The 18,759-nt window shown below is 38.7% G+C and overlaps 1 protein-coding gene across 1 annotated transcript in view; it reads left to right on the top strand.

The window, feature by feature from the left end:
- The window catches only part of ARID1B (AT-rich interaction domain 1B), a 323,963-nt gene extending 305,503 nt beyond the window's left edge, over window positions 1-18,460 (top strand). The window contains 7 exon segments of the mRNA XM_032684303.1: window positions 2,806-2,944; window positions 3,914-4,086; window positions 5,591-5,741; window positions 8,311-8,407; window positions 11,635-12,424; window positions 13,285-13,415; window positions 15,367-18,460. Of these exon segments, the coding sequence (XP_032540194.1) occupies window positions 2,806-2,944; window positions 3,914-4,086; window positions 5,591-5,741; window positions 8,311-8,407; window positions 11,635-12,424; window positions 13,285-13,415; window positions 15,367-17,079 (3,194 nt within the window). The 3' untranslated portion in view covers window positions 17,080-18,460.
- Window positions 18,461-18,759: the final 299 nt, after the last annotated feature.

Here is an 18,759-nt window from a genome sequence, read left to right on the forward strand (position 1 = left end):
ACAAGTGTTGTTTAGATGTGGATGTGACATGAGGAATTCAATAGCTGTGTACATACAGGGGTTTTCCTGGACCAACCCCAAGATAGCTACAGAATCATGTAAGCAGAGATTACCTTTCCTAAAAGAACATTGTTGTTTGTCTTCCTTCTTAGTTCTTTGTTTAATACTGAAGCTTATGAAGCACTTTAAAAAGTACATTTTCTATTTCAGGATGTCCACAATCAAAATTAAACCTCTAACATGATAAAAACTGTGTGAATATAGATGTAAAAATTTCAGAGTGCAGCTTAGCAAATGTAAAATTTACGGTGAAATATGAAATACAGGCTTTTCTTGGAAGATGGTTTCCTAAGCCAGAGATTGAAACACTTGCAGTCCCAATTCTGTAGAAGTGTACGTGACCCAGTGGAGATCAAGGGCAAAATGTATTAACAAAGCAGTACCAGCGACTTTGCACTTCTTGTGATACCATTTGCCTTCCATTTTTTCAGTTCTTTATAACCAGTCATTTAGAAAGAGTCTGAGGAAAAATAACCAACCCCGTAATCACCACCCAGAAGATAGAAATTTGACATGTAGCTTTTCGGTTGGTTATATTCTTTTTGCTTTTAAACCTTTCTTTATATAAGATTATAAGATTTATATATAAGATTATATAAAACACATTGTTATTCATAATAAAGATTCTGCATTCCAGCAGCCCACGAATACCAAAAAGATCTTTTACTTGTTTTCTTTAGGTTTACTTGGGATATGAATTAAGCTCTTGCTCAGGTAGGGTAGGGAAGAACTTAATTGCTGCTTAATAGCCCACCATAAGAGTAATGTGCAGGGTTAGGCACTATCAGAATTTACAGCAAGTCTATGGGTACACTGAGATGTTTACTTACATGTTTCTAATATAGCAAGATGGTATGTGACAACGTGTGGGTTAACTCAGAAATGCTTTCAAGTTTTCTAGAAGAATCTAGAATTGTGTTTGAAGCTCAAGGGTGGGAGAATGATCCTGGCTTGCTCAGGGGTCATATATACAAAGGGCTGATTTTTTGTGACTATGATGAGGGTTTTTTATTATCACAGGGATTTTATTTTATTATAGCACTAAAGCCTTCAGTTAACTGTAGCATTAATTGTTGCAAATGTTACTGTATTAATGCAATCAGAGAGCTTTTCTTAAACTTTTTTTAGAACCTCATTATTATGTGAGCATAATCCAAACATGCCTCAGAAAGCTGAGGACAAGAACAATGTGGTCTACACAATGTGAATTTTACATATGTACTTGCTTCTGAGACTGATTTCCAGATAGGGGAACATGTGTTACGGATATAAATGAAACACATATAAAAAAGGTGTTCTTCAGTTAAAAACAAGCTCTGCCTGTCAAGATGATGAGTGTTCTAGGATTCTGAGTCAATTATAAACTACTCTCTCTTTCAGATACAGAAGAAAAGCCCATACTGCTTGTTGCAATTTTCCCTCTAACAGTAATTTATAAAGTTTTGTTAATTGGTTGTTGAATGTATATAGTCAGGCACTATAAAATGTTTACATGACAGTTCATAAAAAAGAAGGACCTCTCAAGCCAAATCCACATCTTTCTGAGTCTGTTAGATTTGTGAATTTTTTCTGTTGTTAATTTTTTTCCCAATTGCATCTAAAAACTTGAATCCTACAAGTTCTCCTTGTGTAGAATTTCTGCTGCAAGGCCAGTGAGATCCAAAGCTTAGATGGCACTTCTAATCCCCACTTACTACCTTCTAAATCATAAAACTACTACATCAGGTCTTTGAAGTTGAGGGCTGTTTCTCCTCAATAGTCATATGAAAATAGTAACTTCAGTATCTACTGTAAAAGACTGGTCTGGATGTATTTTATCAGTAGCTTATATGGTGTGTACATTTAATGCCCTTATTGCTGCTCAGTCTCATCAGAATACAAAAGTAAATGCTTTTCTACACTTGTCATATTGAGAATATCAGGCTATTTACAGTGGTTAAAGGGGGCACTAGTGCAGATACTTCACTGCTGTCCGAGATCTCAACGTATATGTTTTTGCAGATTAAGTAGAATGCTTTGCAGAATTGACTTGATCTTGTTACATATGCTTTACAATGACTGACCCTAACTGCATTTTGTTAAAGTGTCCATTGCTATTTTTGTAATTCTCTTGGGAGTGTTAGCTATAGCCTCCTGTTCAAATTGTACTTTCAGTGAGCATTTTCTTGTGATCTCAGATTGCCTTTTGCATTTCTGAAATACAAGCTTTTCTTGTGCTATCTCAAAGCTGACATAGGGATCAGTGTGCCACTAATCATTGGCCATCTTTCACCATGGGAATGTCTGCTTTTTAGTGCTAAGTGAAATTATGAATTTATATTAATATAGTAGCTTAAATTTGTGATTAAAAGCTTCTGGCTGAAATTTGCCTTATAAGTGTGTGTTGTGATAGTGATTATATGAAGAAACTATGCAAAAGTACAACCTTCATTTACTCTGTTGTAAACTATAGACAATTAACTTTGTATCTCTGACCTCTGATTTAAATGATCCTTCATCTAGATGATTTCTACTCACGTTGCTTCAGGCAGCAGATTAAATTCATAGTTCTAGGAAAGATGATGGCTATTACTGCAGAGCATACCCTGATCTCAGAGGATTTTGGGGAATTTATAAAGTACTGAGATGGAATAAGGTATACATAGGCTTCTGGAGGAAAGAACCAGTTTCCTTCTTTGATGATTATTATTTCACTAGGAATTTGGCTGCTACCTTTTAATATTTCCTTTTTCTTTAATTTCCCAGCTAATTCTGGTTCCTTACAAGGCCCACAGACTCCACAGTCCACTGGTAGTAATTCCATGACAGAAGTGCCAGGCGATTTGAAGCCCCCAACACCAGCATCCACACCTCATGGACAGATGACACCTATGCAGGGTGGCAGGTATGAAAAGGACTTTGCTTCATTTTTTATTGAGCTCTAGTTCTACAGCAGTTTAGTCTAGTCTTTCCCAGCTGCTTAGGCACTCAACTGATTCTTTGGTGAACCAGTCAGAGATCGAAAAGTGGAAGAAAATTAGTTATTTTTGGAGAGGAGAGAGGGAAAGAGGAGGTGCATTAGCTTTCTAAACACCAGGGAAGCATCAGACACACACCAGTGCAAGGGACTGTATGTGAATGTCAATCGTGGAGAGGAAGGTGAAACCCAACAACACCAACACAGAACCACAACCTTGCTTATCCTATACTCCTGTGCTATACAGGTCCAGACATGCTCCGGAAGGAGAAATGTGTTGGTTTAAGGTGTTACTGAAATTCAAATTATGGAAAGCATATACAATATGAGATAGAGGATTCAACTGGATGGACCAAGAGATCCCTTTTAGTTCTGTGTCCTGTAAGTCACACAGACAGACTTAATCTGAAGTTCTTAATCTGAAAGTTCTTTATGACTTCTCAGCATAAGGGAACACAGCTGAACTCTGGGCTGTTACAGGGCCACTCCAAACGTAGTGTACTTTTTTTCTCCATCTCTAATACTAAGGATAGCAAGAACCTTTTTTTAATCATCTTTATTCAGATTGAGTTTTCTTTCACTATGTAAAAGCCAGCAAAACAGCTTAGTGAAATTTCAGGAAGGTTTAGGCTTCTAAATGAGTAATACAAGTGCAGAAACAGTGGATTTGATGAAAAGCCCTGATCTCTAAGGTAAGTAGACAAAAAAGCCAGGGGAAGAAGTGGATAGATTCTTTTTTATGATTGTCTGCTGTGAAAGTCTTTTGATCTTCCTTGGATATATCCTACACTGATCACTGCCACAGCATCATGGGCTAGTTGTATTGTAGTCCAGTCTGTTTTCACAATTCTTATGAATACATGATGATGTTAATGCCTCCTTTTTCTCATCTGGTAGAAACAGCGCAGTTAGTGTGCATGACCCCTTTTCTGATGTAAGTGATTCAGCGTTCCCAAAGCGAAACTCCATGACGCCAAATGCACCATACCAGCAGGGAATAAACATGCCAGATATGATGGGAAGGATGCCATATGAGCCGAATAAAGATCCTTTCGGTGGAATGAGAAAAGGTATTTTCTTTGTTGGGAGCTTAAGTGTTCTTCCCTGCGTCTGTGTATTCACGATGTTCTAGTCAGAATGGGCTTTCTCACTTTGCTGATTTTGTTGTTGGTATCCTAGTAGCAAAAAGAGAGATGCAGTGCAATTGTGTTTCATTCTAGTCTGGTCGTATTTTCCCCACTCAGTCATACTGCTTATTTTGGAATTAACAGAATCCTAAAAATGCTTGTACGAATACATTAGGAAGCAGCATAAATTCAGTGTGGAACTGATCAAGTCTCCTAGTGCTCTTTGTCTCAGTTTACATACTTTTCAGAATAGTAAAGCTAATTTTTTTCTCTTTCGGACAGTCCCTGACAAAAGGTCATAAACACACTCAAAGTTTGTTTATTTTTAGAAAGCAAAATTTTCAATTAATGTCAAAATTTACTCTGGTCCTTTTGGGCACTACAGATACATATCTACAAAATATCTACAGATGATTTTGTGGATATTGTAAAATGTGCTTAAAATGAATCAATCTCGCATGCCTCATATATAGGAAAGTGGGAGGAAAGAACACAAGCAGGGCTCATAATGGCTGCAAAGAGAAGAGCAAGTGGAGGAGATGAAGTGTAAACTAAAAGGGAGGAATGGCAAGAAGAGGCCCAGAAATCGGGGAAAGAGAGCAATGTGATGAAATGGGGAGATGCTTTAAAAGAGATTGTTAATTTGATGTGATTTTTTTTAGTCTTTCCTTTAAATCATTTTGCCTGTACTGTGGACACTAACATAGAACACCACTGAAGGAAGGGAAAACACTCACTGCCTTAGATTCACTTCAGGTTTTATATACATGTGAGATTAAGTGGGTGTATTCCACTTTGTCATACATTTCACTTTATCCTGTCAAAACAGAAATACCTCTGTTTGGTATCTACTATGAGAGACTAAAGGCTGGAGTCTCTTCTATTTGCTTGGCGATTTATATCTACTAACAGTCAGTGTGCCTTTTATTGAACCCATACAATATGCCCATCCTGCTTGAGAAGCAGCATTAGGATACAGTATCCCTTCCATAATTAAATTATTGTATATATGTATATGAGGGTTTTATGGAGGGAGATAAATGCCTGATTCTGACAGCTTTGTGATTCAGACTAGGAGATTTGCTTTCATCTGTTTTGTAAGGCTTATGTTTGCATTCATATTTAGCATTGTTTGGGGTGAAAAGAACAAGAGCAAGTTCATCTTCAGCTTTGAAGACCAGAGGGAAGAAGCTGCCTGGTGCCTGATCAGCTCAGTTCCATAGGATGAGATTTCTTTCCTCACTTTCAGCTCCTTAATATTATACCTATCATCTTGGTTGTGGTGCTGCTTCATGTGTTCTCATCAGACCCTGGAGAGCTTGTCAGACACCAGCTAATTCTCCCTGGCAGTGTTAGGAATCTGAACATTCTTTTAAAATACTTCATTTAATAGAAAGAGATCTTCAAACACCCAGAATAATAAATTTAATTTCCCTTACTGTTACAGTGCCTGGAAGCAATGAGCCTTTCATGACCCCTGGACAAATGCCTAACAGTGGAATACAAGATATGTATAACCAGAGTCCATCTGGAGCAATGTCCAACATGAGCATGAGCCAGCGACAGCAGTTCACTTATGGAAGTGGCTATGACAGGAGGTGAGTCAATCTTTAGGAAAAAGCAAAGCCTATTAGTGAAAATGATCCTGTCTCTCCCCTTCTCATTTTCTCATTGCACCTTGCAGAGAACATAGCAGCCTACATTTCCTACAGCATCTTACTGAATCACTGCGAGTCAAACCACTGGTGATGACTGAGTCTAGCTGTTCACAGAAATTAATAAAGAGGAACTGTCACACCTTAGAAGTCACTCAAGTTGCAGCAGATCAGCTCGTGGGTGTGTTTAACAGCTGCCTTCAGCTGGCAGCTGGGTGGGGCTGGGCTATGATGGCATAAAGTAGCACTTGAGTTAGTCTTCTGGCCATGTTTTCACCCAAACAGTTGCTGTTTGGCTTTTTATATGAAAACAAAATGCGCAGTCTAAATCTGTGATTTGTGGTCTGTTCGTGAATTGCCTTTGAAGAGTCTGGAGGCTGTTGGCTGAGCTGTAGGGACATCAGTCTTGCAACGTGTCCATCAGGGCCCTCATGAGTTGGTCTTTCAGTGAAGTACACAAAATAAATTTGGTCCTCTTTTGTTTATTTGGGGAAAGGCTTTGGAAAAAAATCGGTATAAGCACTGATGTCTAAGCATTGGTTTAGCAAGCAGAATGGTCTGGGAATGTTTGTATTGTATTAAGTATTCTAGTAGGTTTTGCAGCTCTGGCTGTATTCCTGCTTTTTCTTTCATTAGTCTGTGTACTTTAGCTTCACTTTTTGTTTCCTGATGGTAGATAGAGTGGCGCAGTGTGGCAGAGTAGTTTTTGGTCAGAAGTTTCTAGTAGATGTGTAAACTAAAACAAATACAATCATATTGTTCAACAGGTCACATTGCTGGGGAGTCAGTGAGAGTAAGGGTTCCACTGGAAGGTGATAAGTCAAGAGAATGTTTTCTTTAAGGGGCATGATTTGTTTTATTTTGTTGACAACTTTGGAGAATAAGTGCTTTTTACAGAATGAGGTTTCCTTTGTCATTTTTAGGTCGGATCATGGGCTGGGTCCTGAAGGCAGTATGGCACCACCTGGTCAAAGCAACATGGTGCCTTCAAACAGTGACCCAAGCATGTATTCTCCTAATCGTTACCCTGGCCAGCAAAGGTGAACACTGATTTCTCTGTTTGTAATACCCACAATAACCAGCTAGTGAGTGCTAGCAGCCTCTGTGAGAGCACACAGACAGAATATGTGGCCTCTTGGTGTGTTACTTCTGTTTTGCCTGTTCTTGTTTAGGCTTTTACCATTGGTTCAGTTTCTGGGGAGGGGGACAGAGCCTTGGGTGAATCAGTTGACTTTCTGTAGTCGTAGAATCAGAGATGTTAGAAAAGGAGTGTACATCCTCCCTTGTATATCTTCCTGCCAGCACTGAACTAGAATATAATTTATGGGCCCAGGTTCTTCAGAGCAGCATTAAATTACACCACTTCTGAAGCTTCCCACAAGTTCACCTGGCTTGTGGTTATCCTGTGGCTAACAAACTGAACATTTAGAAAGTGTTCCCTTATGTATAACATACGTGTACCTTTGCTCAGTTTTAGCTTATTGCTTGTACCATCTTGGACAGCTATAGGCAACTCCCATCAGTTTACATTGTTCTTTTAACTGGCATTAGAGAATTTCTCTCCATTCACATCATAATTTTAGAAGATACTGAACTGCTATTGCTTTCACTCTGGTCATCTCTCAAAAAAAAAAAAAAAGTGAGTTTTCTATGCTTTTGGAAAAATTAGGTTCCATTAGATCTTATAATATGTCAGGTTCCCCAGTCCTCTGTTTCTGTGATTCTCCCTGATATATTACTTCCATAATTATCCTCTAATTGTAGATGTGTTCTCACTGGTAGTGTACAGAGAGGAATTACTGACATATTGGCCTGCAATACAGTGTTATTTATCAATCTTAATACTTTCCAAGTACTTCATTTCAGCAACCTAAATTTCATTCAGATGTGCTAAAAATATTGCAGTTACACTGTAGTGCTCCTCAGAGGTCTTAAAGGCCACAGGTAAGTTTCCAAGTGCAATGCAACTCTGTCTCTTATGTGTATGCTTCATTATGTAGCTTTAATTAACAATGACATGAACATTAGCAAAATTATGAGTACTGTTTTTACTCAGTTTAAATTGGCAGTCAACTATTGATTATATTCTTGAATGATCCAGAAAGTAGCTTGCTAGTAGACTGGCATGTTACAAATGTTACAACAGAATTTTTACTTGCAGCCTTTGAGCTGTACATCAGATACTTTTCCACCGGAGATGGGTTCTCAGCAGCTGCAGCTGCCTTTCTTACCTCTTTGCTGACCTTAACTTGTTTCCATACCTGACTGCTCCCTCTAAACCTCCTTGTTGCATCTTCACTGCTCCTGCTTTCTTGTACTTTATCTCCTTCTTCCCACTACCAGCTCCAGCAGAGCTTACTACATCAAGCTCAGGATCATACCATACTATACCTTCACTTTGTTTCCAAATGGCAAATACCTTCAAGGTGCAAGATCAACAGAGTATTTTACTTTCCCTGGTGGCTTTGAAGTTTCAGCAGCTCTAAGTGTTGCTCTGAATGCTTTATTTTAGGCATGAACCATATGGGCAGCAGTATCCAGGACAAGGACCTCCCTCAGGACAGCCACCATATGGAGGACATCAACCTGGCATGTATCCACAGCAGCAGGTAGGAGAGGGGAAGATGGCTATATTCATAACCTTTGGTTAATAAAATTGACCCCAAAATTATGTATACATTCAAAAATTTTTTTATATGATATATTGCTTTTGGCACAGAGGAGCACTGTAGTTCTGGTCAAAATCATAGCCTGTATGGATGAGCATTGTATGTGCAGATATAGGAAAATGTGTTCATTACACTGGAAGAGTGTAAATTCTAACAGCTGTTCTGTGGTTTTGGATGTGCATCAAGCGATTGTCCCAAGTTAATAACCAGCAGACTGGGAAATATAATGCATAGATAAGTAAAGTGATGTTGCCTCAGTTCCAGAAACAAATAGGAGAGCCACTTGGCTGGCAGATTGAAGGGCCTTAACTTAATGTCATGCAGCTAAGTGAACCCAGCAGAAAACTGGAACAAAGTAAAATGTGCAACACACTCAGTTATTTACTGCTGTGCTGGGTCATATCTTTAATATAGATCAGATGGTATATTCTTACATGTTATCTCTACTAATAATATGGTACAAATACATAAGAGAGAACATTATTGGCATTAAAAATAGTTTAAATGTTTGTACATTCCAATCTCCCTAACTTTGTAATAACTTCAAAAATACAAATTATATTAATTTATAAGATTATTTTTCTTAGGTATATGATTCATACCTTGTGAGCAAAATCCCATCGTATAAGTCAATAGCAAAACTCCACTGACTTCAACAGGATCAGTTTCATTCTACATGTTACTAATTTATTTTTAGTCATACGGTACTTGAAGTTAGCTTCCAAAATAGAAGCTATTTCCTTATTATAAAAAAACTAAAATGTAAACTAGTTTTCAGCCAATTTCAGATAGTCCTTTTCGGTGGGGGAAATCAGGGGGCAAGGGTGGGAGGGAGGGTGCTGTGGGGAGAACGCAAAAGAGATCTTAAATTGCACTGTATGAAAAATATATATAAATTTAAATTTCAGAATTTGTTGCTTATCTCTTTGGTTCATAACATCTCAAAAATAGCATAATTGAAAAACTGTTTTATTTTTTATGACGAGCATATGCTAGCAGTCTAGGTGATTTAGTGGGGAAATTGCAAAGATACATAACAGAACAGTTTGTGATATTCCATGCTAACGTGTGGAGGGAATATATTAACTACATGTTCATTTAGGCAAGGAGACAGCTAGAATTTTTAAAAATATATTTGGCCCTGTCCTTAGTGCTGTTTATATACTTTGTACAATGATTCTTGAATGCAAAATGCATTAATGCAGAAAAGCAGTGAAGAATGAAGGACAAGGATCCTGACCGGCCTCGGCCTCTCCCTCCCATCCCCAGAGGATTCCATTTCTTCATTTATCTAGAGACTCGGTTGCCACTAGTTTATTTACAATTTCCTAAATCTTACTCTGTAGTGGTACAGGAAGAATGTGAAAAATGACCCTTTCAAAGCTTTATCTCCAATCTGAAGGCTAGGGAATGACCTGCAATGGAAGTGATTGGAGCATGAACTCCTGGGGCTAATGAAACACTTCGAGCCAGGTTTTTCAATTCCTGCATGAATGCTTATACCCCAAGAGCTGTTATGCAGCAGGTGACCTTATTGGTGGGGTTTTGTCTTCTGTGAGGTCTCAGAATTCCACATCCCTGGTGGAGAGAGAGACATGTTGTGCAGCCTTAGTCTCTTGCCGAACCTTTATACAGGAGGGGGGAGCTCAGGCCCATCACTGTCCTCAGCACTGGATACTATTAGGACTGTTGCCACTACAGATACAAGAGTGGTGAAGTGCTTTTAAAAAGGCACATGCTTCATTCCCAAGTGTCTACTGTAAGCACTGAGTCACTGTGGCAAAACAAACACCGCCTTTTTAGGTGTGGCAACTGCCAAGTCATTTCTTAATGTATAAATTGGTCCCAAGGGTGGAATTTAGTACAGTAGTTCATGTAAGGCTGGAAATAGGTATTTCTCAGATAGCCAGACAGCTCTATTGCAAGTTTTTGAAAAAAAAAAAAAAAAAACTTCCATGCAATACAGTAGTTGTGGGTTTATGTGCACCAAAGTTGGAAGATGAGTTTATGAATCCCAGAGCTGTTTTAACTTTCCCATATTGAATACATATAGAATTTTATCTGATCTTAACTCTAGTGCATTAGTATACATTGTGCAATGGGACTGAGCTACAGTTTCCAGGGGAGCTGTAACTTTGAATTTGCCATAGATCATATATTCAAAAATCACCCATTTAATTCCCATTTTTTGCTTCAGAGCACTCAGTGTGGTTTGAACTATGGAACAAACTCCCACAGGAACTAGAACCTTACCACCTTCCCCTCAAACAGCAACATGTCTTTTTTTTGTTTTGCCATCTTAAACATAAATACATACAAGCTTATATGGTTTAAAAACCACTCAGCTCTCCCCAAGGTAAAATAGCTTACCTCACAGAACATTCCCCACTTGAGAGGGTGAGAAACAAAGAGGGAATAAACCATAGGTGGCAGCTTTTAGTTACATTGCTTAAGTCATTATTGAACAGCAGGGTAAGAACCTGCATAAACTAGAATAGAATGTTTGGATGTGACCATTTGCTGTAATATTCTCACAGTAAATTAAATTGATTAGGATGATTTGGGAAGAGGACAGTTGCCCAAACAGAAGACATTCCTGGGAATTAGCCAGAGTGTCAAATGCAGCAGAATTGTTTTCTCCTACTAATAAATTTACTGTGTGTAGCCTATGTCCTCCCATAAGATCTAGTGTTTCAGACATGCTTGCAGCATATCTTGTTACTTTAAGAACTTATTCAGTGCCTGTCTCTTGAAAAGATTCACTGGGTGGTTCTGAATTTTTTTAAAGATTTTTCTTCTTAGTAGACTAAGTATAAAAAAGAAGTGAAGATATTTTAGTTAGTGAGGACTGTTGCCTTTGCATGCATGTCTGAAATGACCAGTGGAATTTAATCTGACAGATAGGAAAGGAAAGGGAAAGGGAGAAAATTAAAGCAAGCATAAGAAAATTTAGCCCAAGGATAAGTTTCCTTTTAGTATTTGGTTGCAAGCACAGCAAAACAGAGGCTTAAAAAGAAAGGCTAGCGGTACCACTGCATCCCTGACTCTGGAATCAGCACAATCCCTCTAGAACAAAGCACCTCCAGCTTTTTTAATGAGCCTTCAGCCAGTATATTTGTATTGTGTACGGAGTAAAAGTGACACATCTTTCGAAAATTTTTTTTCAGAACTATAAACGACACATGGATGGCATGTATGGGCCTCCAGCCAAACGCCATGAAGGGGATATGTATAACATGCAGTATGGCAACCAGCAACAGGAAATGTATAACCAGTACAGCAATGCTTACACAGGGCCTGACAGGAGACCCATGCAGGGACAGTATCCATATCCATATAACAGGGAGAGGATGCAGGGCCCAGGACAAATGCAGCAGCATGGAATACCTCCCCAGATGATTGGTGGCCCTATGCAGTCGTCATCGTCCAGTGAAGGTCCTCAGCAGAACATGTGGCCGACACGAAATGATATGCCTTACCCTTACCAGAACAGGCAAGGTCCAGGAGGCCCTGCACAGGCCCCACCGTATCCAGGGATGAATCGCACTGATGATATGATGGTACCTGACCAGAGGATAAACCACGAGAGTCAGTGGCCTTCTCATGTCAACCAACGTCAGCCTTCTTATATGTCATCCTCAGCCTCCATGCAGCCTATCACTAGACCTCCTCAGTCATCCTACCAGACACCACCCTCTATGCCAAACCACATCTCTAGAGCTCCAAGTCCAGCATCCTTCCAGCGCTCTTTGGAAAACCGTATGTCTCCAAGCAAGTCTCCTTTCCTACCCTCCATGAAGATGCAAAAGGTTATACCCACAGTTCCAGTGTCGCAGGTCACGGGACCTCCACCCCAACCACCACCGATTAGGCGAGAAATTACCTTCCCCCCGGGCTCTGTAGAAGCATCCCAACCAGTCTTAAAACCAAGACGAAAGATTACCTCAAAAGATATTGGTAAGCATCAAAACAAAAGCTAAATAACCAAAATAAGCTGTGAAAAGGGGACTCTGATTTTGATTTTTTTTTTTTCACATTTTAAGACTTTTGACAAATAGGGAACTTTAGTAACTATGATGTGGTTGTCTCCAGTAAAAAGGTAATAGCATATGCATCGGTGACGATGATAGGTAAAACTCATCCCAGACAGTCTGACATGAAATAAAGCAGTATTTTATATGGAGACCTAAGGTCTCCAGAAATGCATTAAAAACAAAGCTTGCCTCAAGATTTCAAAATGAGATGTGTTGAAAGGTCTTTCAGAATGTCTGTTAAGTCATCAATGCAACATTTAGCTGAGCAAAGCTTTCTCTGTTCTTATTCCATGGAAGCTCATGCTGTTCTGCTGTGTAGTTACAGTCTCTGCCTCCCTTGAATGGTCCATTTATTCATTGCATATTATTTGTCCTGTTTGTTTCTCCCCCTATTCTTTCCCAAGTATCTTCTTATCTTAAATTGCAGTTACATTTCATACATTCAAGTTCTCAAACTTCAGATTTCCACGCTCCTGACAGAGTATTCTACCTTTGTTTACTGATTATTCAATTTAGTCAGCTTCCTGAAGTTTTTATGATTATTTCAGCTTCAGCAAAGTCAAGAAGAATGACTATGTTAGGATATTCTCCAGTATTAAGGCTGATTAGCAATTAGAGAAAACTGAACAGAACTAAGTGGTTTAAGTAGGGTCTTAACCAGTGTTTCAGTAACTATTTAATTTAAATTTGCATTTTCAGAATGTCACAGTTTAATCTTTCAGGAACTCATTAACAGTCTTCAAGGATGCACTAATGCCATTTTACTTCTCCTTCTTTCTCCAGTAACTCCTGAGGCCTGGAGAGTGATGATGTCTCTTAAATCTGGTCTTTTGGCTGAAAGTACCTGGGCGCTAGACACTATTAATATTCTTCTGTATGATGACAGCACTGTTGCTACTTTCAACCTCTCTCAGGTAAGTGGGAAAGCAGTATACATCTCAACTTTCCAAGGAAGGAGAACTGAAATAAGATACCTACAAAATGCTGATGGCCTTCACAATTTCTTCTAATCAACATAAATTTGAATACTGCAAAACGTCCACTTGTTAATGATTGGTAACAGTGAGTAACAAGGTAGATGTAAGCCGAATAGGGGAAATTATAAGCCTGAAAGAAAGAGGTTTCTTGTTGAAAGGAGCATGTAGGAATATAGGAGTTTTAGCACTGACAAAAGACTAATGTATAAATTCACATAGTACAAGCACAATCCCAGAAAACAGCAGTATGTTAGTAATCTTGCTTAATTTATGTTTCCATAAAAGGCTTTGCAAAACCATATTAAATTGATTTGAAAGCTGTCTTTTGGTGATGACTTGTCCCTCTTCAGTAGTTTCATACGAGGTTGTGGGATTTTTTTTAATTGCTTATTTTCTGTTTGTTTTCTTCTTCCAGTGAATTAAGTTTTCACTGAAATACCAGAGTGACAATTTAAAGGCTAATATCCACTGTCTGTCCATAGGATGCAAGTAATACAGGATTTAACTGTGTGTGATTTTTGCCTCACTACCTCCCAGCTCTGCTCTAATCTTTGGCCTGTTAGGTGATAGCAATAAATGGCATGATGATAATGCACATTATCTAAAATTTGTACAAATTAAATATTCAGTTTCTCTCTTCATTCATTCCTTGGTTACTAATGGTATAACTCATAATTTTTTAAATATAATTACTTTTTTTTTAAATGCAGACACAAATGGTACATTTCATCCCACCTAACTTTAGAACCAGGGTGTCTATAGCATGATTCATCTCATGTAGAAGAAGAGATCTAAAATAGGTCAGATGAATCATATTCTAGAAATGGCCTGTAAAAGACCATTGATTATAAAAAGGAATCTAGACAATTAGGTTAGGTGTGTAACTAGTGCAGTGTTAGAAGTTAAATGAGGTGAATCTCTTCTGATTTCTATTAGAAACTGTGTTACTGCACCAGGCACATTGTAAATATATATGTTCTTTTGAATAAATAGTCTTTTTTTACTTTGGCCTTGAACTCTTATTTCTAGTGGTGGTCAGGACTCCATATGATGACTCATGATTCGTGCAGTTCATAAGCATCAGTTTGTTATTTATTGTTCAAGGGTTTGGCAATCATAAGAGAATCTAGAATGGACAAAAGGATACATTTTGCTGAAAACCTATTAGCCCACAGTTTTAAAAGAAACAAACAAACAAAACAAACAAATTAAAAGCCTGACTGGGGGGCTAAACACATCATAACAGCAAAGAATTTTTAATAATAAAGCCATTGAGCGTAAATTAATACCAAGTCCAACTACTGCCTTTCCATAAGAAAGTGATTACAAGTTAATTAAGAAGGTTAAACCTAAATGAAAACTGTTTCTGAAAGGTGACTTACAACACCAGGCTCCAATAACAGTTTTTAACTATTGCCAGGCAAAAAGAGCTGGGATGTTAATCTAGACTGTCAGTACTCAGACCCTGAACTGCAGAGACAAAGAAGGAGAGGGAGAATTGTAAACTTCAGATATCTAATAAAAGTACAAATCAGAAAAACTGAGTTAGGAACTTCAGTACTCTGTGCAAATAAACAAGAATAAGAGGCACTTGGAAGGGGATGGAACAGCTAGGTTAAGACATCTACTAGGCTTAAAGGAAACATGAATAAAGTTCTGTGCTTCTTATAGCTGTTACAGTTTAAGCAAATGGAGCCATGATAGTTTGACATTATATACTGTTTAGACAGACACTAGAAGAGTTTCTTTTAACTTCCATGATGCAGGACCTAGCCACAAGTCCACAGCAGGATGAAGGGTATAGGCATGTATGCATCAGTGTTCCTAATAAAATTCCATGCAGACAAAAATATTTATCTGATTTTTATGTTCTTTCTTCTCCCCTCAGTTATCTGGATTTCTTGAGCTTTTAGTAGAATATTTTAGAAAATGCCTGATTGACATTTTTGGAATCCTTATGGAATATGAAGTGGGCGATCCAGGCCACAAAGCACTTGATCACAAAGCAGCCAAGAAAGATGATAGTCAGTCCTTGGCAGAGGATACTGGAAAAGATGAGAATGACGAATGTATTGACTATTTTGATGAAGATGAGGAGGAAGGGGAGGATGAAAAGGTAGAAGGAGAAGAAAAGAGCATTGTTTTTTCCACTCCTGGTGCCATTGCTGATCCAAGTGAGAGGCCAAAACAAGCCAGTAAATTTGACAAGCTGCCAATAAAGATTGTAAAGAAAAATAATCTATTTGTTGTTGACCGATCTGACAAACTTGGACGCGTTCAGGAGTTTGATAGTGGACTTCTCCACTGGCAGCTTGGTGGTGGTGACACAACTGAGCATATCCAGACTCACTTCGAAAGCAAGATGGAGATTCCTCCACGTAGGAAAGCCCCTCCTTCCTTGAACTCTCCAAGCAAAAAGAAGGACCTCGAGGGGAAAGGTGAATTTGAGGAACAACAAGAAAAAAGTATAACAGCAACCATTGATGATGTCCTCTCAGCTCGGCCAGGAGCATTACCTGAAGACTCAAACTCTGGCTCCCAAACAGAGAGCAGTAAATTTCCCTTTGGGATCCATCAAGCCAAAAGCCACCGGAATATTAAACTGCTAGAGGATGAGCCAAGGAGCCGGGATGAGACTCCTCTATGCACCATAACTCACTGGCAAGACTCCTTGGCCAAACGCTGCATCTGTGTGTCAAATATTGTCCGTAGCTTGTCTTTTGTGCCTGGCAATGACACCGAAATGTCCAAACATCCAGGCTTGGTGCTGATCCTGGGAAAGCTGATCCTTCTTCACCACGAGCATCCAGAAAGAAAGCGAGCGCCGCAGACTTACGAGAAAGAGGAAGAGGAGGACAAAGGGGTGGCCTGCAGCAAGGATGAGTGGTGGTGGGACTGCCTCGAGGTCTTGAGGGATAATACATTGGTCACATTAGCCAACATTTCTGGGCAGCTAGACTTGTCTGCTTACACAGAAAGCATCTGTTTGCCAATTTTGGATGGCTTGCTGCACTGGATGGTGTGCCCGTCTGCGGAGGCACAGGATCCTTTTCCAACCGTGGGGCCCAACTCAGTTCTTTCGCCTCAAAGACTTGTGCTGGAGACCCTATGTAAGCTCAGTATCCAGGACAATAATGTGGACCTTATCTTGGCCACCCCCCCATTCAGTCGTCAGGAGAAACTCTACGCTACTTTAGTTAGGTACGTCGGGGACCGCAAAAACCCGGTCTGCCGAGAAATGTCCATGGCGCTCTTATCGAACCTTGCCCAGGGAGACACATTAGCAGCAAGGGCAATAGCTGTGCAGAAGGGAAGTATCGGAAACTTGATAAGCTTCCTGGAGGATGGGGTCACTATGGCCCAGTACCAGCAGAGCCAGCATAACCTCATGCACATGCAGCCTCCGCCTCTGGAGCCGCCTAGCGTAGACATGATGTGCAGGGCAGCCAAGGCCTTGCTGGCCATGGCTCGAGTGGACGAGAACCGCTCAGAGTTCCTTTTGCACGAGGGTCGTTTGCTGGATATCTCAATATCTGCTGTCCTGAACTCTCTGGTTGCATCTGTCATCTGTGATGTACTTTTTCAGATTGGGCAGTTATGACATAAGTGAGAAGCCAAGCATGTGTGAGTGGAGATTAGAGGGTCACATATAACTGGCTGTTTTCTGTTCTTGTTTATCCAACGTAGGAAGAAGGAAAAAAAAAGAATCTTTGCTCCTCTGCCCCATTCACTATTTACCAATTGGGAATTAAAGAAATTATTAATTTGAACAGTTATAAAATTAATATTTGCTGTCTATGTGTATAAGTACAACTTTTTATTTTATTTTTTTTAACCAAAGTTGCTGTCTAGTACATTCAAAGGTCACACTTTTTTTTTCCATAGATTATCCTTTACAATGTTCTTTTCCATGTTTGTATTGCATATTTTTTGGGAAGCGAACTAGTGACTTTTAAAAAATGTTATGGCAAACCATTGTATGATGGAAAAAAAATCTCACCACTTTGAAACAAAAAGGTGAAAAATAACCAACTTACCAAGTTCCTGTGTGTTTTATTTTTTCAAATAAGGAAAAAATAAAAAAAAACTTGTATACCATCACCCAAAGCTCTGTGCAATAGAAGATTCTAGTGATGTAGGTGTAGGGGATCAAGGAGGGTGTCAGTCAGTAGTCAAAATCCAAAACGATACTGGTTTCTCCTCAGGAGAAATGGTTACATTAGGCTAGGAGCAAAACAAAACAAAAAAGTCAAGTGAAAAAATTTTTAAACAAAACCTGAAGTTAAACATCAATTGCTTCCTCACCAGAACTGTCTTGTCTACATCTGTTTGTTTTTTTTTTTTTTGACCTTCCACAATGACAGTTCTTCACAATTCCTTTAATCATTTTTTAAAATATTTTTTTATTGCCTAAGGGCCGTGATGTATATAGAAGTTGTACATGAAACATACCCTCATTTTTTTTTTAGTACAAAGTTTTTAGTTTCTTTTTCATGATGTGGTATCTACAAAGTGATAGTAGAATTATTTTTTTCTTTCATTTGGGCCATATCTCCAAAAAATAATAAAAAAAAAAAAAAGAAAAAAGGAAAAACCCAACACAGAAAACCAACAACTGAGGGTAATGTACAAGTTTCTGTATGTATAAAGTCATGCTCTATTTCGGGAGAGCAGCCGATCACAATTTGCTTTATAAATCAAGGTGTGGAAATGGTTACGTATGGATTGATTTAAGAAAATGGTTACCAGTCTACAGACAACAAAAATATATACAGGAAAAAAAAGGAAGAAACACAACTTCAAAGATTTTTCAGTGACAAGAATCTGCATTTGTATTTCAAGATAATGTAGTTAAAAAGAAAAAAACTTGATGTAAATTCCTCCTTTTCCTCTGGCTTAATGAATTTCATTTATTCAGTATAAAATCTTTATATGTTCCACATGTTAAGAATAAATGTACATTAAATCTTGTTAAGCACTGTGATGGGTGTTCTTGAATAATGTTCTAGTTACAGTGTGGGATATCGGAAAGCAAACTAATTACAAGAAAGAGCAATAATGATTATTCTCTTTCCCCTACTTTATTATTATGACCTTCAAAAATATTACGCTATTGTATTGCAGCAATTTGCTCTCCTTTTCAAAAAGCCTTCTCACATCACAGAGAAGTGTTTTTAATTATTATATATAAAACCACAGAGCCTCAAAGGGGAAGACATGGCTGACAAATGATAGTTCTGACTATGCAGGTATCCAGTCTCCATGCTGTGTTTGGGGGACT

Source organism: Chiroxiphia lanceolata, chromosome 3 (assembly GCF_009829145.1).
Source record: "Chiroxiphia lanceolata isolate bChiLan1 chromosome 3, bChiLan1.pri, whole genome shotgun sequence".
Classification (NCBI taxonomy): Eukaryota; Metazoa; Chordata; class Aves; order Passeriformes; family Pipridae; genus Chiroxiphia; species Chiroxiphia lanceolata.